Source organism: Biomphalaria glabrata, chromosome 9 (assembly GCF_947242115.1).
Source record: "Biomphalaria glabrata chromosome 9, xgBioGlab47.1, whole genome shotgun sequence".
Classification (NCBI taxonomy): domain Eukaryota; kingdom Metazoa; phylum Mollusca; class Gastropoda; family Planorbidae; genus Biomphalaria; species Biomphalaria glabrata.
In genome coordinates this window covers 6,073,624-6,096,370 of record NC_074719.1, presented here as the reverse complement: position 1 = coordinate 6,096,370, position 22,747 = coordinate 6,073,624, and the positions used below count along the sequence as shown (strand labels likewise).

The window sequence follows — 22,747 nt, the reverse complement described above, 5'->3', positions numbered from 1 at the left end:
AGTGTTAGACTAGCTGAAGATAATAATAATGTCACTCTTGGATCACGTGAATCTCACTTGAAAAATTGTGTGCTGGTCTCAATAAATGTAGATCTAGGTCATCTCTATAATGTTGAATGTGTCGCTGAACGACCAAATGAGAAAAATAGTAGAGTCTGTAATAATCAGGTTTTAGCTTTCTTGCTCGTTGAGTGGCGTCATGATTTGTGATTTCTGACAATAAATGACTAGCACTTTGGACACTTCTGACACCATAAATGTCGTTTTCTGACACCACTTCTGACACCATTAATGTCACTGGTTTATTTTATATGTTATGAATGTGGCTGTGGTTATCAATGTAGGCGTGGTGGTGACATTGGGTTCTTGTTACAAATCACAGAATAATAAAATGACGCTGGGTGTAGCAGACACAATAAGTTTAATATAACACCACATAGTGAATACACCATACAATTCGACCCAGGAATGGTCAGTATTAATCCAACAGTAATATACGAATATCACAACTTAGTACTTATTCTATAACCAACTACTTTAAACATCTAACTCTACTGCTTATATCTTATGTGACTCAATACAAGTGCTTGCTCCAAGATCTCTATGTGGACTGACTGCCTTTAACTCTCTGGTTCACCTAAGGTCAAAAGTGTTCACCTTAGTGCAACATGGGTTGTGAATAAGATTCACAATATGGAATTAACATACACAATACAGAATTAGGGTTTCTACTCTATGGCACCAACTTTGAGGTGGTGACAATAACTAAACTATAAATAAGGTGTCTAACAATATATATCTGTCTATCTGTCTGTCTGTCTGTCTGTCTAAAAAATGTGTAAGCGTGGAAACTGAATAGATGTAGACGAGGCCATATATTAGTTTGATAGCCCATGTATTTATCTCATCAGACTGTGAGGATGGTTTCTATGGCGCACTCTGTGACGGCATCTGCAGCATCGACTGTGTCTACCGGCTCTGTGACGAAGAAGGTCGATGTTTCCGTTGCTACGAAGGCAAAACGGGTCACTTCTGCAAATATTTGCTGTATGAAAGCGTCCTTGACAACGGCACTGACCTAGATTTACCCAAAAATAGCTCGAGGAGCTCCGGGTATATGGAAAATGACAAGAATTATTTAGTCGCCGTGTATGTCGTTTTAGCAACTTTCTGCCTTTGCCTTTGTTGTAAATACATAGGCTGGGTGTTTAGAAGTGATTCTGTAGGTGTGTGAATTCATATCTATCTGTCTGTCTGTCTGTCTATCTATCTATCTATCTATTTCTCTATCCTTCTGTCTGTCTGTCTGTCTATCTGTCTATCTATCTATCTATCTATCTATCTATCTATCTATCTATCTATCTGTCTGTCTGTCTGTCTATCTATATATCTATCAATCTATCTATCTATTTCTCTATCCTTCTGTCTTGTCTGTCTGTCTGTCTATCTATCTATCTATCTATCTATCTATCTATCTATCCATCTATCTATCTATCTATCTATCTCTCTATCCGTCTGTCTGTCTATCTATCTATCTATCTATCTATCTATCTATCTATCTATCTATCTATCTATCTATCTATCTATCTGTCTTTCTGTCTGTCTATCTATATATCTATCAATCTATCTATCTATTTCTCTATCCTTCTGTCTGTATGTCTGTCTGTCTGTCTATCTATCTATCTATCTATCTATCTATCTATCTATCTATCTATCTATCTATCTATCTATCTATCTATCTATCTATCTATCTATCTGTCTGTCTGTCTCTCTGTCTGTCTATCTGTTTATCTGTATGTCTGTCTGTCTGTCTGTCTGTCATCTATCTATCTATCTATCTATCTATCTATCTATCTATCTATCTATTTATCTATCTATCTATCTATCTATCTATCTATCTATCTATCTGTCTGTCTGTCTGTCTATCTATATATCTATCAATCTATCTATCTATTTCTCTATCCTTCTGTCTGTCTGTCTGTCTGTCTATCTATCTATCTATCTATCTATCTATCTATCTATCTATCTATCTATCTATCTATCTATCTATCTATCTGTCTGTCTATCTATCTATCTGTGTGTCTATCTATCTGTCTATCTATCTATCTATCTATCTATCTATCTATCTATCTGTCTGTCTGTCTGTCTGTCTATCTATCTATCTATCTATCTATCTATCTATCTATCTATCTATCTGTCTATCTATCTATCTATCTATCTATCTATCTATCTATCTGTCTGTCTCTCTGTCTGTCTGTATGTTTGTCTGTTTCTCTGTCTGACTGTCTATTTATCTATCTATCTATCTATCTGTCTCTCTGTCTGTCTATCTGTTTATCTGTATGTCTGTCTGTCTGTCTGTCATCTATCTATCTATCTATCTATCTATCTATCTATCTATCTATCTATTTGTCTGACATTAATTTCCTTTGCGACTGCACTTTTTGCAAAAGAAAATGTAGCGTGTAGGTATAAATGAAATAAACTAAATATGTTTCACAAATTTCCATTTGTTATTGCTGTAAGCCATTGAAAAAAAAATATTTGGAAGTCCAAAGTTTATCTATGTGTCCCACACATTCAAACTTCTTTCAGCTGTGAATAGATCTAGTTGTGTGAATAGATCTAGTTGTGTGAATAGATCTAGTTGTGTCTCTGTGTTATCTCTGTTTGGCTCATATTCTACAATGGACGTTTGTGGTAATATGCCCTTATCCTCCGTCAGTCGTAAAACGGCGATGGATCACCACAGAAAATGAGATGAATGCCTGGGCATTAGCAATGATCGGAACGAGCTCCCCCCACACAGCAATGTCCACTTTACAAGCTGATGTATCCAAGTGCCGATACAGTTTGGGATAGACAGCGTCTCAGGCTCTGCCGGACTGTAGCACTGTATGCTGCAAGCTGCCTAAGAGTTGTCTGCTCTTTATCGTTCTACATAGCTGCCTTCAGAAGCCTTTCCCTTGTTAGTCATAGCTGAGAGGCAGCAGAGGTTGAGTTCAGAAGCCTTTCCCTTGTTAGTCATAGCTGAGAGGCAGCAGAGGTTGAGTTCAGAAGCCTTTCCCTTGTTAGTCATAGCTGAGAGGCAGCAGAGGTTGACTCCAGAAGCCTTTCCCTTGTTAGTCATAGCTGAGAGGCAGCAGAGGTTGACTCCAGAAGCCTTTCCCTTGTTAGTCATAGCTGAGAGGCAGCAGAGGTTGACTCCAGAAGCCTTTCCCTTGTTAGTCATAGCTGAGAGGCAGCAGAGGTTTAGTTCAGAGTTTCCCTTCTCTTAGGGAAATAGCCAGCAATGGCTAATGTCCCTCCTGCTCTAAGCTTATGTTTTTAAGCGTTATAAATTCTCCTTTGCTACATGTAAGAAACATTCTGTTTGCTTTTTTGCGATTATATAAAATTAAATTAAGCACATCGTATATTATAATCTACAGGCATGATCAGTAGACACGAGTGATACGCTTTAAGGGAAAACAAATAAACAGGGATTCAGAAAAAAGTAAGTCTCTTTTTCAACTGTCTCGTTTCCGAAGATTTAGAATGAGTGAAGTATTTCACATTTATATGGAGGCTCAGAGGTGCGGTGGCTGAGTGGTAAAGCGCTTGGCTTCCGAGCCCAGGGTTCCTGGTTCGAGTCCTGGTGAAGACATGAATTTTTTTTTTATTTGGGGATTATAGGGCGCCTCTGAGACTACCCAGTTCTGATGGGGAAAAGTATAAGCGGTTGGTTGTTGTGTTGGCCACATGGCACCCTCGTTAACCGTGGGCTACAGAAGCAGATGACCTTTACATCGTCTGCCCTATAGATCGCAAGGTCTGAAAGGGGAACTATACTGTTATGTTGACCCAGATGCGAATTGTATAGATTGCCCACATCTTGTCCTTGTTCGCCGGGGATTTAGTACATACACACTAATACACAAATATACACACACACACAAATATTCACACTGGCATACAAACATACACATTTACACAAAAACAATACAATCTTATATAAAAAAAAACATACACGCAAACATACACCCTTACACAAAAACATACAAACTTCCCTACAAACATTCTTACACACAAACATACATACTTGCATATAACATACACATACACACTTGTATACAACATACACATTTACCCACAAACACACTTACATACTTAAACTGTTTTTTTTTTTTTGTATTCAATGCAATATTTCCACACTCATTCTTTTTTCTTGCATCTCTCCTAACAGTGCGATATTGTATAAGAGGACTGCGCATCAAGACTGATGGTCTGGTCTTGGCTCTAGACTTTAGAATATCACGTTTCAAAACGTGTTTGTATTATATTTATATATATATATATATATATTTGTTTTTGTAAACTTGGTTTGAAAAGGAAACAAAGTAACTTTCCTGAAAATAAAAAAAAAAAAAATTTTTTTAGTTTTTTTTTTTTTTTTTATGTTGGTGTTCTTCGGTTTTCGAGCGACTGGGACAGTGTGTCGACAAGTAGAGAGCGTCTCTTGTGTACATGTAACCTTATCTTGAAGAAAATAATTTGATCATAATCACATAGTTATTAATCAAACATGAAGCTTGCCTGAATGCTAGAGGGGACAGCCTCACTTAACCTTACCTATCCTTTAGCCTGTTGGACCTTTGGGCCGGCGCGGTCTGGGTAAGATAGGATATGGTATGCAAATAAATGCCGAAAAAAAAATAATGATAGCCAACTGGGCTTTAAAAGGGGCATCAGCATTGGAGGTGAAAAGCTGACTAGTGTCAGTAGTTTTAAATACCTCGGAGCTATCGTTTCAGATAAGGGAACCCAACCTGAACCATGGACCAGAATTTTACAGTCCACAGCAGCACTTGCAAAACTTAATACAATATGGAAAGACAAAGGCCTAACCCTCGACACTACAAGCTTGCTTAAATTATACTACAGATCTCATTGCTAGCCCCCTGTATGAATTAACCATATTGTACAAGTTTTAATAAACCAAGTATACAGTTGACCCTTCATATTTTTATTGTTATAATTTGAAAATGTTTAACGGTCAAACCAGAGTTTCAGAGCGTGGCAAATTAGCTAGTAATTCTTTCCCCTAACAAAGATGTACATCAACACTCCAAATTTTAGAAAAATCGTTATAGCCGTGTTTGAGAACCGTGTTCACTCACCTAGGTCAGGGGTCGGCAACCTTTTAAGTCGGAAGAGCCAAATATTGCAATTTACAAAATTTCGAAGTTTTTTAAGAGCCACAAAGTTTTTTCTTGACAACTATAGATAGTTCTCACAAAATGAACTTTTTAAAAATGAAAAAAAAAAAGGAATTCATATATAAGTACCGTTTTTCACAACAAATTAGATAAAATATATATGGCATTATTAGATAATTATTTTTTTATTTTGGTAACAACTAAAGCAGTCAAACATTTACTTACAATAATGCTGTCAACGTAAACATAGAGTTGAAGCTAGGTGCTGAAACAAATGATACATACATATATTAAACATAAATGAATAACAGCACCAGGGACCAAGTTTTTAAGAGAGAAAGTAGTGAATTAAAATGCTACGACAATACAACATTAACTTGTACTTCGTTGGCTTTGTATGGTCTTAGAAAGTTTGGATACATTTGGCTTATAACTTGTTGTTTTTAGTTTCAAACACGACTCTAAATTTTCAATTGTTAGTTAACTTCTTAATTTACTTTTTATTATATTCATGCAAAAGAACGCTTTCTCGCACAAATATGTCGAACCAAAGATAGTCAACACTCCAATTACCAACTTCTTCACCTCACTGTAGCATTCCTTTTAAAGCTGTCCACTTTTGTTGCGTTATGTACAAACATTTCTGGACCTCCAACTTGCTTTTCAACTCTGTAAATGCCCACCCCACAAGCTTTACTTTTTAAATCGATCAATTGCATTTCAAGAGAACAGTATCAATTCCATATGGATCATTGTGGATTTCGTTACTGTTTGTGTTGAGAAGGTGTACTAGGAATTCTAGAACAGTTTTGTTGGTTTAGAACTGATCAAGTCTGTCAAGATTTTTTTCTAACCGTGCTGAAGTAATTCGTGTCAGAAGTTGCACCGATTTTATCGCGATACTGCTTAAGACATTCAAATTAAAGTAATTGACCGCTACATCTATCTTCTGCAAAAAGAAAATAAATTTTTCTTCAAAACAAACCAATTCTGGTTCGTTTCGTTTCGGATCCAAAGAAATTATTAAAGTTATTTTTTAATAATGGCAATTTTTTTCGAATCCGAAGATTAAGGATGTGTGCTATTTTTTAAAATAAAAAACGTAATGAATAAGTACACGCCTTTACCAGATAGTTTTTGAGTCTAATTTAAAGGGAATATTTATTTTTGCACCAATTTTGACGAAATTCTATGCAGTCCAGACAGTCTTTCTATTTGCAGTGCTTTGGATTAAAAGATTTATGTTTGTTGAATAAAGATCTTATATAGGCCAATATTTAATAAGAATATTGTCTCTAGTGTATCCACAAGAGATACTAATATTTAAGTCGTAAGTACTAAATCAGTCATCGTCTTATCTTATCTTATAAATAACAGACGTTCCTTCTTAGCAGAACATAATAACACCTTTATTAAAATCACTAAATTTAGAAAGCATTCAGGATAGAAGACTTAAAAGTAAAGTAGCAATTATACATAAAACACTGAACCAAAATCTTCAAATACAAAAACAAAATCTAAAAAATAATCATAAAGACACAAAGATAAAGGCACATTCCTTGTTCCATATGCTAGGACAAATTGGTACAAATGCTCCTTCTTCCCTAGCGCTATTAGAATGGGTTGCCTGAGCCAGCCAGGAAAACCAGTGACTTGGCAGAATTTAAGACATTGGTTAATATGCATGACTAGATGCATGAAGTAACGTCTGTATTATATAAGATAAGATAAGATATTAACCCTGTACGCGTATCCATGTATGGTCAGTGTTCCATATTCCGTTGGGGTAACATACTTAAAGAATTGTTTATTTCAGAAGGACAACATGGCAAGACACTTCAAAGTTTTAGTTTTACTTGCAAAAATACTGGCAAGTGTATTGTTGTTAGTCGTCTCTGGTAAGTATAGTCACTGAATCAGTTCCGTACTATTTCTTTATCAATTCCTTCAATTTATATATGGGGGGGGGGGGGGGAGAGAGAAAGAAAGGAGTATCTGGCTTACAGTATTCATTTTTTAAAACATTTATATACAAAAGGGGAACGACCTGAATTCGAACTCGAGGCTCAAGCTTCCTCAAACCGACATCCTAACCACTCTGCTAGTGAAGCACCTATGAAAATAGAAGATTCAATAGTTATCTATGGTTTGTATAAGGTTACTTTGAAAGGCGACCTATAACGGGGACTTATTTGGCTTATACCACCGCTTCGGTCAAGTATAATTCCTATCCCTTGTTCGATATAACAAACAAAATAATTAATTAACAATGGTTATTTTTTTTACATTGATTTTTGTGTTGTCTGGTAATGGAAATAGGTGTGCTACATTTCAGCTCCATCCGAGATTTGGTGTGGGAGAAATACCGTTTACCAACATTTTACCAGACAGACAGACAGACAGAGGGAATGGATATAAGCTTTGTAAATATTGCTCGAGCCTCTATGATTAATGGCATTCGTCCTATGTCTGAGCAATACTACTAGTGATTATATTAAATTTATTTGGCTATCTTTTGTTAGTTTCAAATTTTTTACCAACGCAAAGGTTTATCTCCCCTTTTCTAGTGCTGTCTCTCTATAAAAATAATTATTTGCGACTAATTGATTACATAATTTGTCACTTTTTGGATTGTTCCGTGTGTTTCATTCACAATGAATCATTAATTAAGCAAAGTTTTCAACTTGATCCGAGAATGGGAAGATGGAGAAATAATGTGAACAAGATTTGTACCAGACTGACAGACAAACTAACAGCGGCGAAGCACATTAAACAAAAGCCTTGACAGATGGAAACTATGTCACTACATACTGGAAGAAGCCAGAAGTCTTACCATTATAGATATTGCAAAGCTAGGCATTAACCGCCGAGATATTTTCCGTTTAAAAGCTAGACGAAAATAGTACAAGTATTTTCACGTGCAGTGTTTATACCAGCAGTTTTCCTTAGGTCCGTCCCTCGTCTCTTGACACAGGTGACCAATAGCACCACGCTGGTCTGTGTCACATGTGCCAGCTAATGGCACAGATAGCCACACCCACCCGCGTCGCCAATATAGCTTTAATCATTTAACAACAATTTAACTTTTTTTAAACAAATGTTTAAAGATATGGTATTTATTCGTAAACATAGGAAGGAAAAGCCTTTTATATAGTTAATTACAAAGCTTATACCAACTCACTCTGTCTGTCTGTCTGTCTGTCAATATGTCTGTCTAGTAAAAAGTTTCTGCAATTAGTTCTTCCACAATTAATCTCGGATCAAGTTGAACAAGTAGAAAAAATATTTATTGTGCCTATCAAAACACGAATAAATTTAAAAATTAACCATTTAGTCAACTGACTGATGGGAATACATTATTATGTTTTAATGTGGAAGAAGGGAAATACGTCTACATTATTGAGAGATATAGTTGTAAATGTGGAGTTCTTTCCATTAGACACGCCCTTTTTTTTCAAAGGATTTTTTTTTTAATTTTGCTTGTTTTAGGAATGTAATACATTTCTTTCATAGAGAATCAACCTTGCCCTGATCGCAGGTTTGTTGGACCACGATGTAACATCCTTTGCAATTGCAATGACACCGCCGAGTGCTCCAACGCTGAAAACTGTACATGTAAGAATCGTTACTTCGGATACTATTGTCAATATGGTAAGCGTTAACTGTTAGTTCTTTGAACACTTAAAGCATTGTCCATGGCCATTGAAGGGTTATAAAAAGAGACAAATAGTAAAGAGCAAAGTATTATCTGACTGCTCTAAGAAATGGCTGCTTATTGAATACCTTTAAATGGTCTAATGAATCTTTAATAAATTGCCCAATGAATACACCTTAAATAGCAGACAGAGTACCTCCTAAATGACCAAAGAGTTCCCCCTAATTGACCCAAAGAGTATATATATTGCCCACAGAGTGTCTCCTTAATGACCCAAAGAGTACCTCCTAAATGGCCAATAGAGTTCCCCCTAAATGACCCAAAGAGTAACCCACATATGACTCGCAGAGTACCTCATAAATGACACTAAGAGTACCCACAGAGTACTTTATAAGGAAAGAGTATCCCCTATATGGCTCACAGAGTACCCCCTAAATAACCCAAAGAGTACCCCTTAAAATGGCCTAAATGACCCAAAGAGTACCCCCATATGGCCCACAGAGCACCTCCTAAATGACCCAATGAGCACCCACAATATGGCTCAGAGTACCACCCCCCCCTATGTGGTTAAAAGATTACCCCCCTAAATGATCCAAAGAGCACCCCCAATATGGCCCATAGAGTACCCCCTATATGACCCAATATGGCCCAATAAACGCTTCCTTTAACAGATCTATTTGTATCGTTAGGTCCCTGCTAAGATCTGGTCTTTTGCCGTCCGAGAAATAACATACAATGGCGTCTTAGTTTTCATGAAGGATTCCAAACAAATACATTTTCGTACAGGACATTAAATCGACGTTTTGTATCACTTTCTGCTTATTACAATACCTCTGTTCAAGTCTGTGGGTGGAGGGTGGAACATAGACGCTGATCTCAAAAATGGCTCTAATGATCTTTTTTAAAAAAATTAATAGTTGATGTACATCGGTGAGAAAAGAATAAATAGCTCGTTGGCAACAGGAGGGATAACTCTAGCCTGACCGTTATACATTTTCATAGTAAAAAAAAAATAAATGTTCATTTGAAGAGAAAACTAAATCTAAATCTACAGGGCCGGCCTTAGGCCAAATTTTTCACTTGAATAGTGTGTGAGATTTACAATGTCCTCCTATTAAAACTAGATTATGTAAAGGCGCGGTAAAACAAAAAGTATGTTGATGTTGAAGATGATAACAGCGATTGTGTGTTTCAGTTGATGTTGAAGATGATAACATCAATTGTGTGTTTCAGTTGATGTTGAGGATGATGACAGCGATTGTGTGTTTCAGTTGATATTGAAGATGATAACAGTGGCTGTGTGTTTCGGTTGATGTTGAAGATGATAACAGTGGTTGTGTGTTTCAGTTGATGTTGAAGATGATAACAGCGATTGTGTGTTTCAGTTGATATTGAAGATGATAACAGTGGTTGTGTGTTTCAGTTGATATTGAAGATGATAACAGTGGTTGTGTGTTTCAGTTGATATTGAAGATGATAACAGCGATTGTGTGTTTCAGTTGATGTTGAAGATGATGACAGCGATAACGATAAAGGAAACGTGGCACGAGACAGTGACTTCAACACCTGTTTTACTTCGGGTAGTCAGGAGACCAATCTAACCATTCATTTCACCTATAGTAGTATAACATTCATACACATTCGATACCATCCCTCAGTAACACCAGGTGAGTACTAGATGTGCAGTGTAGCGCTAGATGTGCAGTCTTAGAGTAGTGTAGTACTAGATTTGTAGTGTAGTACTAGATGTGCAGTGAAGTAATAGATATACAGTGTAGTACTAGATGTGCAGTGTAGTACTAGATGTGCAGTGTAGTACTAGATGTGCAGTGCAGTACTATATGTGCAGTGTAGTACTAGATGTGCAGTGTAGTATTTGGTGTGCAGTGTAGTACTATATGTGCAGTGCAGTACTATATGTGCAGTGTAGTACTAGATGTGCAGTGTAGTATTTGATGTGCAGTGTAGTACTAGATGTGCAGTGTAGTACTAAATGTGCAGTGTAGTACTAGATGTGCAGTGTAGTACTAGATGCGCAGTGTAGTACTAGATGTGCAGTGTAGTACTAGACATCAGTAATTTGTTGACCAATTCCATTTAGAGACTGTGAACTGCTTACCAGTTTCATTTATTACTTGTGATCTACTGACCACTATCCCGTTTAATTTATTACTTGCGATCTACTGACCACTATCCCGTTTAATTTATTACTTGCGATCTACTGACCACTATCCCGTTTAATTTATTACTTGCGATCTACTGACCACTATCCCGTTTAATTTATTACTTGCGATCTACTGACCACTGAGACCGTTTCATTTATTACATGTGATCTGCTGACCACTGACCCGTTTCATGTATTACTTGTGATCTACTGACCACTGAGACCGTTTCATTTATTACTTGTGATCTATTGACCACTCACCCGTTTCATTTATTACTTGTGATCTGCTGACCACTGACCTGTTTCATTTATTACTTGTGATCTACTGACCACTGACCCGTTTCATTTATTACTTGTGATCAACTGACCACTCACCCGTTTCATTTATTACTTGTGATCTGCTGACCACTCACCCGTTTCATTTATTACTTGTGATCTGCTGACCAGTCTCATTCATTGCTTTTGATGTGCTGACCGATTCTTTTCTCTATAATCTTCAGAGTTCTTACAAAAAGATATTAAATATTTTTACTGAATTCATGTTTTTTGTTCGCGGAGGACTTGAGGTTTAGAAACAATGTCAAGGACCTTTATAAACAGATGAAAATAGTTTGATAGACAAGTGTATACATATTTTAAACAACGCAAAGTACGCCTCTCAAAATGTATTGATTCAAGAATTGAAAACAAAATAGAATTTAATACTTTGTAGTATTTCCTTTCCAGAGTATCCCATTAGAGCCGTGCAATTCATATCTAGTGTAACCATTATAACTGATGGGAATCGAAATGAAAAAAAAAAAGACATATTGCTATTTGGGACTTTCAAGTATAATTTTACCTACAGTAATCTTATCTTTGCTGCTTATCTATCTCCCCTTTGTTTAGATTTAGATGCAGTGATATAGAACAAGAAGAGAAAGGGTCTTGGCGAAATCCAGAGGCGATATAAGTCTATGAAAGGACTCCGTTGTTCTAGATCACTATTGCAAATTACATCATACAAGCTACTCGGTGCTATACACGAAAGGACGCCGTTGTTCTAGATCACTATTGCCAACTACAAGTTAATCGGTGCTATACATGAAAGAACTTAGAAATGAAAATTTACAGTGTAAACAAGCAATATATGGAGAAAAAATACCTTTAAAAACAACAACAACAACAACAACAACAAAGCTTATCTAAAGGTGTAGAACTCCGTCCTTAATTGAATAAGGAAAAAAGCTTGTACATTATTGGTAGATTTCAAGTAAAATAATTAAAATACCAATAACTATTTGACCACTGAGTATTTCTTTTTTTTTAACTGATTCATGTTTTGTTAGGTACAATAATTAATTGTTAATTAATTAACTTTATCCGAGAATACGTGAGGGATAAATAGCGTTAACAATTATTTAAGGGGACTAAACCCAACAAACTTAGCCATATCTGTGAATATTGAAGGATTAGTTTTCCTTCTTGATTATAAACAAAAAATAATGAATTACCAGTAATTAATTGTCTAAAAAAACTCTAATTGGTTACTTTTTTTGAAAACTATTTCATGTAATATCTATGTCAATGAATAATTGTAAGAAATTTCATCAAATTTTTTTTACCAGACAGAGTAAGTTGATATAAGCTTTGTGCAAATTAAATTCCTATCTAATTGGCCATTTAAGGAAAGCTCTTGTTTAACCTTTATAAATGTTGCAAAATATCATCATGATCAAATTAAATTTGGCCAGGAGATGAAGAAGTTCTATATCTTTAACTTACGTCACTGGAAATTCCCGTTAGTATTCATAAACAAAAGCCGTACAGGAACTTTTTGCGCACCGTCTAATAGAGACATTTTAAAACATATTGAATTTTATATACTCTTGAGTAAATTTATACTAGGACCATTTTTAGGGGGTGGGGGAAATTAGTGCGGGTATTATTTTTTTTCACTTTTATTAGTAACTAGGGAGTGGCAAGGCACTTTACTTTCAAACCGGGATTTTGGATTCAAATCCTGGGATTTGAAATCTCGGGATCATTAGACGCCTCGTAGTCCACTCAGCTCTGACATTAGTTTGGAAAAGTAAAGGTGGTTGGTCGATGTGCTGGCTACATGACACCCTCGTTAACCGTAGACCACAAGGAACAGATGATTTGTACGCCTGCTCTATAGATTGCAAAGTTGGAATGGGTAACACCAACACTAATTAAAAGTGAAGATATCTCTCTATACAAAGGAGAAAATGTCGTTACAAAACAGGTTTCTATTTATTTGTTTATATTTAACTTGTTTTTTGTTTATTTTCAGTGAGTAAAAGTCTTGAGCTCGAGCTGTGGCTAAAAGCGAAAGAGACCGAATACAGACGTTGTAACGAGGTCAAGTTTTATCGCGCCAACAGCGTTGAACTGTACTGCTTCGAGTCGGTAAATGCTGATACCATAACGATCTCTGGTTCCGGCGTAGAAAAAGCATGTGAAGTTTACATAAGCCAAGGTAGGTGGTCAGTCTAGCTGTTATAGGATCGCAGATGGGAAATCAAAAAGTCCAATGGGGATTGCAAACAGGCTATAATATTTTTTTTTTTTTTTTTTGACAAAGCTTATATCAACTCACTTTGTCCGTCTGTCTGTCTGGTAAAAAGTTTGAACATGTTTTTTTCTCCCACTTCCCATTCTCGGATCAAGTAAAAACTTTGCACAATTATTCATTAAACCTGAAAACACTTGAATCAATAAAAAAAGCAATTAGTTTTTTTTTTAATTTAAAAATAAGGGAAATAAATGTTACTAAATGAAAGATTTGGATATAATATGAATTAAGTCCCCTTATTACGTTTTGACACGTTTTTTTCTCGCAATTCCTATTATCGGATCAAGTTAAAATTTTGCTTACTTATTCATAAAAAAGGTAAACCAAGTTCCCCTTTCAGACCTTGCGATCTATAGGGCAGATGATGTGAAGGCCATCTGTTTCTGTGGCCCAATACTTATTCGTAGTCAATAACAATACACGAACAAATCCAAAAATTAAACAGTTAATCATTTAAACACATGTACCGGAAGCTCAAAATTGGAACCAGTGAAATCTGCCTATATGGAGTATCACCAGAGAATGCAGACCACGTCCTCCAAAACTGCTCTCTTTACCAAGAGGCCCGTATAAGACATTGGCCCCAAATCACCCCAATAGAAAGGAAAGTAGCTCCCTGATTTGGAAACCACTGCACAGTTCATCTCATGTATTGGTCTAGTCATCTGAACACTCCAACATAACAATGAGAACGAAGAAGAAGAAAGAAGCAGAAGTTAATCATTTAGTACTAATAAAATTATTTTTTTTTGTTTTTTTTTCTTTATAGCAGAAAGGGAGATAACCCCCATTATTTACAGATGGCAGTACTTAGTGGTTCCTTCTCTTATATACAGTTTTGTTTTTAAAAAGTATTCTATTTTCTATTACTTAGTGTGATTAGTTTCATCAATCGTGAATTTCAACTCACTCTGTCTGTCCGAAACCAATCATCATAGAAGACCTGAACACTGAACTGCGACGTCACAACCTGTGGGGAGTGGAGACCGAGAGCTCGCTACCACATCGAAGGTCTGTACGACGTAGCAACGAGCTACTGGTCTAAACTGCCCACAGGCGGTGACGTAGCGGATCAGTGTTGAGGCCTTCTACGACGATTTGTCTCTCCTTAACGCTGACCTGCGACGTCACAACCTGTGGTCGATGGAGACCAATAGTTCGTTGCCACGTCACAGATCAGTGTTCAGGCCTAGTTTAATGATTGGTCTCTATGTATGTCACAGGCAGCGCACAACTAAAATCCATGCTGTTAGTACAACATTCTCTTGATGTTTTTGGCTTATTGATAGTCATAGCCTTGTTTGTATATAAGTAGATAGACATAGCCTTGTTTGTACATAAGTTGATAGTCATAGCCTTGTTTGTACATAAGTTGATAGGCAGAGACTTCATTGTCCGTAAGTAGATTGATAAGCCTTGTTTGTCCATAAGTCGATAGACATAGCTTTATTTGTCTATAAGTTGAGAGACGTTGCTTTATTTGTCCATAAGTTGATAGACATAGCCTTATTTGTCCATAAGTTGATAGACGTAGCTTTATTTGTCCATAAGTTGATTGATAAGCCTTGTTTGTACATAAGTTGATAGGCATAGACTTCATTGTCGTAAGTAGATTGATAAGCCTTGTTTGTCCATAAGTCGATAGACATAGCCTTATTTGTCTATAAGTTGATAGACGTAGCTTTGTTTGTCCATAAGTTGATAGACGTAGCTTTGTTTGTCCATAAGTTGATAGACGTTGCTTTGTTTGTCCATAAATTGATAGACATAGCTTTATTTGTCTATAAGTTGATAGACGTAGCTTTGTTTGTCCATAAGTTGATAGACATAGCCTTATTTGTCCATAAGTTGATAGACGTAGCTTTATTTGTCCATAAGCTGATTGATAAGCCTTGTTTGTCCATAAGTCGATAGACATAGCCTTATTTGTCTATAAGTTGAGAGACGTTGCTTTATTTGTCCATAAGTTGATAGACATAGCCTTATTTGTCCATAAGTTGATAGACGTAGCTTTATTTGTCCATAAGTTGATTGATAAGCCTTGTTTGTACATAAGTTGATAGGCATAGACTTCATTGTCCGTAAGTAGATTGATAAGCCTTGTTTGTCCATAAGTCGATAGACATTTGTCCATCAGTTGATAGACGTAGCTTTATTTGTCCATAAGTTGATGAACGTTGCTTTGTTTGTCCATAAGTTGATAGACATAGCCTTATTTGTCCATTTCAGGAGGTACTAGAAGGACCACTCCCCATGACCGAAAAATGTTTGGCACCAATTATTTAACTCCTAAAACGCTCTAACGCAGAGGTTCTCAACCTGTGGGTCACGACCCCCATTGGGGGTCGATTGACGATTTGCCAGGGGTCGCCTAAGACCATTGAAAATATGGATTGTTATTGTCTATTCTTCTATTGCTGTTGGGGGGGGGGGTCGCGGTAGAGTTGAGGATTGTAAAAAGAGGTCGCCGAGCATAAAAGGTTGAGAACCGCTGCTCTAACGTCTGCATTCATGTTCTTCAACTCTTTTATTGTTTTCTTAGGACGGAATCTGGCAATCAAAGCTGTTGTCACAGTCAACATAACAAATAGCTTACCGGAGAACGGTATTGACGGAGACACCGCTACAGAATATCGTTCTGAGTCTCATGAGTACGAGACCTTCAACATAACATTTCAAAATCCTGTAGTTCTAACAAAAATAGTCATCCAGTTGACAGGTGAGTGTCTCTTAAGAAAAGTGGGATGTGGGGGGGGGGGGAACTTAGATAAAAGACTTCGCTACCAATCAATTGCGGCTCGATTGGCCGCACAAAGACCAACCGTCTTTACTTTTCCCCAACTAATGTCGGGTACCCATTAGAACTGGGTAGACTCAGAGGTCCCCAAAGATCGCGAAGTTTTAAAAAAAATCAGTCTTTACCAGATTTGAACCCGGGAACCCAGTTCGGAAGCCAAGTGCTTTACCGTTCAGCCACCTCGCCTCCATACGTAAATAGGTGACAGCATTTAAAATGTTATATATAACTTAAATTTTTTTTTAAATAGATATTTCGGAGATTTTTTTTAATCACGTGATTAAAAAGGGAAATTTAAGTTATCGTTTCCCTTTGTAATTATTTGCCCTTGGTAATTGTCTTAAGAATTGAGTGTTAAACTCTAGGAACAATAGGGCCATTCTTTCTTCCATCGGTATGTCTAAACTATTGATCTGTCTTAAAGAGTTTAAGCAGATATATTGTTTGTTTTTTTATTAACATAACTGATTCACTGTATATCAAGACGCTCCTTTAGGTTTCGATGCCGAGCACACTGAGGAAACTCAAAAATATTCCTCTGTACCACATCTGCATTGTCGAAATTCGACATAAATAGCAAAAGATTTGTCAACCTTCATTTTGTATTCTACCTTATCTTTTGCTTTGGATAGAGTATCTTGCAATGAACAATCTGTCCATTTTTTTTAATGTTGTCTTCTCATCGCTTTCTCTGTCTGCCTCTTCTTCTCTTTCCTGGTACTGTTCCCTGAAGGAAGGTCTTTGCAAGCCCATAATACCTTGTAATATGGCCATAGAGTTTTATTTTGCCTTTTTTTTTTACAGTAGTTAGCAGGTCATCGTGGGGTCCTATCGCTGTAATAACCCTGTCTCTAATCTCTTCGTTTGTGATGTGGTCTTTGTGATACCCAGGGTCTTTCTGTAGCATCTCAATTCCATTGCTAGGGTCCTCCTCTCTAGCTCTGCAGTTAGCGTCTAAGACTCACAAGCATATATGAATGTGGCCATGACAAGGGAGCACATCAGTCTGATTTTGGTGTCGAGGCTATTCTTTTGTCCTTCCATACCGTTAAAACAATATGAACAACTTTAAATTTATATATCTTTTTCATATCCTTTTTGTTTCAGACGCTGACGGATTTACTCTTCGCCACGCCAACGAGACGTCAGAGACGTTTCCTCGCAAAGCCGATGTCACCGATCGTCTGATCCATGTTTTTTACGAACCATTTCCTGTCAAAGGTGTCGACGTTTTTGGAGTGAAAGGGTTACGCATAGGCGAGCTGGAAACTTTTGGAGGTTAGGATTTAGTCTTGCTGAAACTGTAACGCGGCGTTTCCCAAACAGTGTTCCGCGGAGCAGTTTTCCGCAAGGCCTGAATAGGGAAGTTAATCCATCAGTATTTACAGATATGGCTAAATATGTAGGGTTTGGTCTACTTAAACAATTGTAGACGTTTTAAGGTATTTTTATATTTTGATTCAGTCTAGATTGAGTAACGATCTAGAGCTGTGTTTCCCAAACTGTTTTCTGCAGAAACCTAGTGTTCCGCAAGGCCTGAATAGGTGTTCCGCAAGGCCTGAATAGGTGTTCCGCGAGGCCTGAATAGGTGTTCCGCGAGGCCTTAATAGGTGTTCCGCAAGGCCTGAATAGGTGTTCCGCAAGGCCTGAATAGGTGTTCCACAAGGCCTGAATAGGTGTTCTACAAGGCCGGAATAGGTGTTCCCACCAACTACTGGAATAATTAACTAGTATGCCATCACGTGAAATAATCTCTAAAAAAAAATAAGCAAAGTGTTCCGCTAAATACTCATAATGCACGAAGTGTTCCGCTAAATACTCATAATGCACGAAGTGTTCCGCTAAATACTCATAATGCACGAAGTGTTCCGCTAAATACTCATAATGCACGAAGTGTTCCGCTAAATACTCATAATGCACGAAGTGTTCCGCTAAATACTCATAATGCACGAAGTGTTCCGCTAAATACTCATAATGCACGAAGTGTTCCGCTAAATACTTATAATGCACGAAGTGTTCCGTTAAGGAAACAGTTTGGGAAACACTGCTTTAAGGACCTAGATACGGTGTTAGAAGGGCAGGGGGTGAGACAAAGGGTGGGGAAAATCTCAATTTTAATTTTATTATAAACTTTTTCTTTTCTTTATTTTACGTAAAATAAAAACAATTAAAGCTAAGGATTTGACTAGTGAAATAAGCTGTTGTTGAACATCAGACAAGAATGCCGACCATTTCCTTCAAATCTGCATTTTGTATCTAGAAGCCCTAACAAGACAACTGTCCCGAAAACCTTCCTTTAGATTTTAGAAGATAAAACTATATTAAGGTTGCCTGGTGTGGAAACTACAGCGCGGCTTATCTCAGATATAGAATCAATGACTTGCATTAACACAAACATCAGAATAACATTAGATTAATTAATAGGATAATGATAGACTTCATAGTATTTAGACAACACGATGACACTGTATGCTTTTTAACCTGATGTGTCCAAAGGAGCAGCAAATATCCCACATAGTATAGGATCAGTAGCGTCGTAGGTTCTGCCAGTTTGTAGCCTAAACCGCTGATTCCCTAGCGGTTTAGAGCTTGTTGCTCCTGTGGGTCCTCTCCTGCCAGTTTAACAGTTAATCCAAACCTACTATAAAAGTTGTATACGATTGTTGGGAGCCAGACTGTTTGTCAGAGGAAATGTGGGACTAGTTTCATAGAAAATGTTTTCTAAGTACGTGATAGCTCATTTGCTTGTAGAGTCTATATTGTATCAGTCAAAGTTCTTTTTAATTGGCGTTCTGTCTTTCTAAGTGATGGATACAGTATGCATTATCCCATTACAAGACTTATTTTTGAACACGTCAATTAAACCTTTATTTAGGTCTTTGCCTTTATACATAAATGGCTGCCTGGTCGTGCGGTTTGCGCGCTGGACTGTCGTTCAGATTTATCGATGGTCCAGGGTTCAAACCCTGCCCGCTCCCATCCCACGTCGTCCTGCGGGAGGTTTGGACTAGGAAATAATTATCTTCAACTCTGAAGGAACATCCGAAACATGTAAAACATTTTACAAACAAACAAACAACTTGTTGTTGGCTAATATTTTCACATCTATTTCATTAGCTACTCCATATTAGCCACAGAACATTACAGCTTTACTTGATACAGACTTTTACTGTTGCAAATGACACATTTATTCACAAATGGGAAGTCTGTCTACCCGTCGCTATATATTTTTCTATACAACCAAACACATTTCTTCTACGCTATCGCCATATTGTTCTTCTTGTTCGTCTAAGTCTACTACGTCATTAGTCTTGTCTTACTACGTCACTACTTTTACCGTCGCTAAAAACAATACGCAATACATTTGTCTACCAAAACCTAACATACTCTCTAAGCTAGTACAAACCAAATTATAGCTGCAAGCACTAAGAAAATAAAATATTCATTTTTTTTAAGCTTTAAAATAATGAATTTACTTTTCATGTATTAAATACTTTTTAAAACAAATGTCAGAATCATTAAAGGATGGATATAAAAACAAATAAATCCCTGGCAGATTGCATTTGGGGATTCTATTCATTTGACTGCTCAGAGCCGTGTGCCAAAGATTGTTTAGATACAAGATGTAGTATTGACGGTGAGTGCTTGAATTGTCAACCTGGATTTTATGGGCTCACCTGTGATGGAGGTAAGATAAATGTGTTGGATTCATTTTATTTGATGAATAATAAATAAATGTATCGTTTGACTCCTATTTGAGAAAAGGGCCGCAACTGTACTCCACAGGGTCAATGCCCATTCTGCCCTTTTAGCATGTTGTTCTACTGATCTGTTTGTTGTGGTCAGCCAGCATTTCTCTTGCCCCCATGGGGAGATGCGTAGTGAGCAAAACGTGCGCCCGGGGCAAGAAACTTTATTGGCGCCCCATGTTCCATGAACACCACATAGAAATATAGGCTTATAAATAAATAAAAAAAAAAGGCGGCTCCTCTACTACTTAAGTCAAGGAATCTCAACCTGTGGATTGCGACCACCTTGGGGGGTCGAATGACGATTTCCCAGGGGTCGCCTAGGACCATGGAAAATATGGATTGTTATTGTCTACTCTTCTATTGCTGTATGTGTGTGTTTGGGGGGAGGGGTCGCGGTAGAGTAGGGGATTGTAAAAAGGGGTCGGCGAGCTTAAAAGGTTGAGAACCGCTGAGTCCTAAGCGAAGGCCACCTTAACCTGCAATATATGTGGACGGGAGTGTCTCTCCAAAATAGGGCTCCACAGCCACATGAAAAAGTGTTCGATATGAAACATAGTCGTTCTACGACTGAAGGAGGCTATCATAATAGGAAAAGTAAGGCATTTGTATGGTATGTATGTCTGGTATGTATGTCTGGTATGTATGTATGGTGTGTATGTATGGTGTGTATGTATGGTATGTATGTATGGTATGTATGTATGGTATGTATGTATGGTATGTATGTATGGTATGTATGTATGGTATGTATGTACGGTATGTATGGATGTATGTATGTATGATATGTATGTATGTATGTATGGTATGTATGTATGGTATGTATGTATTTATGTATGTATGTATGTATGAATGTATGGTATGTATGTGGGACCAATCTAAACATATAACAGATAAACTTTTCCCTATGATTTCAGAGTGATTTTATTACATTAAATGCTAAAAGAATTCGTGCGCCAATGTTTATTTACCATCGTCAACATGTTCTTGTTGAAAAAGGCATTTTTAGTCCAGGCCATGTTGACAACGGCTTAATCTGCACTAGATGCGGAAACATAACTACATTGCAAATTGGGTTAGCTTAGTTATGTGAAATATTGCACTGATCCTTAACCTTTTTAGCGGCCCCCGAAAGGGGAAAAGACGCTATTAATTTTGTGCGAAATGTCTGTCCGTCAGTCCGTCCGTCACGTTTAGATCTCGTTAACTAGAAAAGATATTGAAAATCCGACATCATGATATTTTAGACCATTCAATGTTCTAATGCAAAGTCTACTTTTTTTTCTGAAAGCGAAAAAATCTAATTTTTAAAATCAGTTATGCAAGCAGTTATTTAAAGAGAAAAGGCTAATTAGTATGCATTATAAGTTAGACCTAAATTAATACGAATAGTAATCTTGTAAATATCATTTTCGTTTACAATTTTAGTCTGGTAGTAGTTTCTATTTTTGAGCATTCGAATAAGAGATTGATTTAAAACAATTAGATCGATTATAAGACTTCAGTTAGGCCAGGAGAGGCGCGGTAGCCGAGCGGTAAAGCGCTTGGCTTCCGAACCGGGGGCCCCGGGTTCGAATCCTGGTGAAGACTGGGATTTTCAACTTCGGAATCCTTAGGTGCCTCTGAGTCCACCCAGCTCCGATGGGTACCTGATATTAGTTGGGGAAAAGTAAAGGCGGTTGGTCGTTGTGCTGGCTACATGACACCCTCGTTAACCGTAGGCCACAAAAACAGATGAACTTTACATCATCTGCCCTATAGACCACAAGGTCTGAAAGGGGAACTAGTTAGGCCAGGTTCACATCTAACTTTGCATTCACTTGCGCCTATCCCTTGATCTGCTGTACCGTTGGGGATTTGTCAACCTTCTTTCTCCATTCTTATCTCTCATTTGTCTTTGATATAATTTCATTTGGATGTTCTTTAAGAAAATATTGAAGCCTGCCTGATTGGACCACTTCGGGGGCCGATTTTGAGTTTGTGTTTCCACACAAACTGTCTTTATAATCTTGTTTGTTTTTTTTTTAGCCTTAGTTATTTATATTTATTCCACCCTTGGTTCTCTCTACGTGACAAACTTAAAGTCATAGAGGAAAAGAGGTTTTGTCTGGGTGGGGGTGGGGGGGGGGTGGAGAACTGTGTTTACATTTTATCATTATTAGTTTTCAATTTTACATTTCCTTATGCCCAGAATGCGGTAACTGTGCCGGTACAGGTAAATGTAACCTTTTCACTGGTTATTGTGACGAAGGCTGCAAACCAGGGTTTATGGACAACGACTGTAGACAGAGTAAGTTGTAGTAATTAAATTTTTTTTTTTGCAGCTATAACTCAAGCAATAGACCACTCACCTGTCTGTCCCGATTGGGAAACTCATAATCTATCGACCGTCTCTATGACTGTTATGTCCTTACGTTTTATAAGCCGCGGTTATATATATCATGAGAGTAGCCAGGATTTTTTTTCGGGGGGGGGGGCTTTGGGGGGCTTTTCCCCCCCCCATCCCCCCACCATGAAAAAAAATATGTTTATATGTATTTATGTGTGTGTGTGTGTATAATCTTTATTACATTCTGACCCATCATTCTTTCGGAAGACGCTTATTGTGC

At 37.3% G+C, this 22,747-nt stretch overlaps 2 protein-coding genes across 9 annotated transcripts in view; both read left to right on the top strand.

Annotated features, from left to right (window-relative positions):
• Positions 1-4,365, top strand: part of LOC106055368 (neurogenic locus notch homolog protein 1-like) — a 61,686-nt gene extending 57,321 nt beyond the window's left edge. For 4 of the 8 annotated variants that reach the window (XM_056041451.1, XM_056041447.1, XM_056041446.1 and 1 more), the window contains 3 exons: positions 912-1,226; positions 3,432-3,496; positions 4,226-4,365. In XM_056041451.1, the coding sequence (XP_055897426.1) occupies positions 912-1,226; positions 3,432-3,454 (338 nt within the window). In that variant the 3' untranslated portion in view covers positions 3,455-3,496; positions 4,226-4,365. The remainder of the gene's footprint in view (positions 1-911; positions 1,227-3,431; positions 3,497-4,225) is intronic. The other 4 variants (XM_056041453.1, XM_056041452.1, XM_056041450.1 and 1 more) reach the window with 3 other exon arrangements.
• Positions 4,366-6,320: 1,955 nt separating this feature from the next.
• The window catches only part of LOC106054029 (uncharacterized), a 50,941-nt gene continuing 34,514 nt past the window's right edge, over positions 6,321-22,747 (top strand). Inside the window, exons 1-9 of the mRNA XM_056042939.1 lie at positions 6,321-6,528; positions 7,015-7,096; positions 8,712-8,849; positions 10,353-10,520; positions 13,314-13,499; positions 16,138-16,314; positions 17,500-17,670; positions 19,949-20,080; positions 22,330-22,428. Coding sequence (XP_055898914.1) covers positions 7,024-7,096; positions 8,712-8,849; positions 10,353-10,520; positions 13,314-13,499; positions 16,138-16,314; positions 17,500-17,670; positions 19,949-20,080; positions 22,330-22,428 — 1,144 coding nt within the window. The 5' untranslated portion in view covers positions 6,321-6,528; positions 7,015-7,023. The remainder of the gene's footprint in view (positions 6,529-7,014; positions 7,097-8,711; positions 8,850-10,352; positions 10,521-13,313; positions 13,500-16,137; positions 16,315-17,499; positions 17,671-19,948; positions 20,081-22,329; positions 22,429-22,747) is intronic.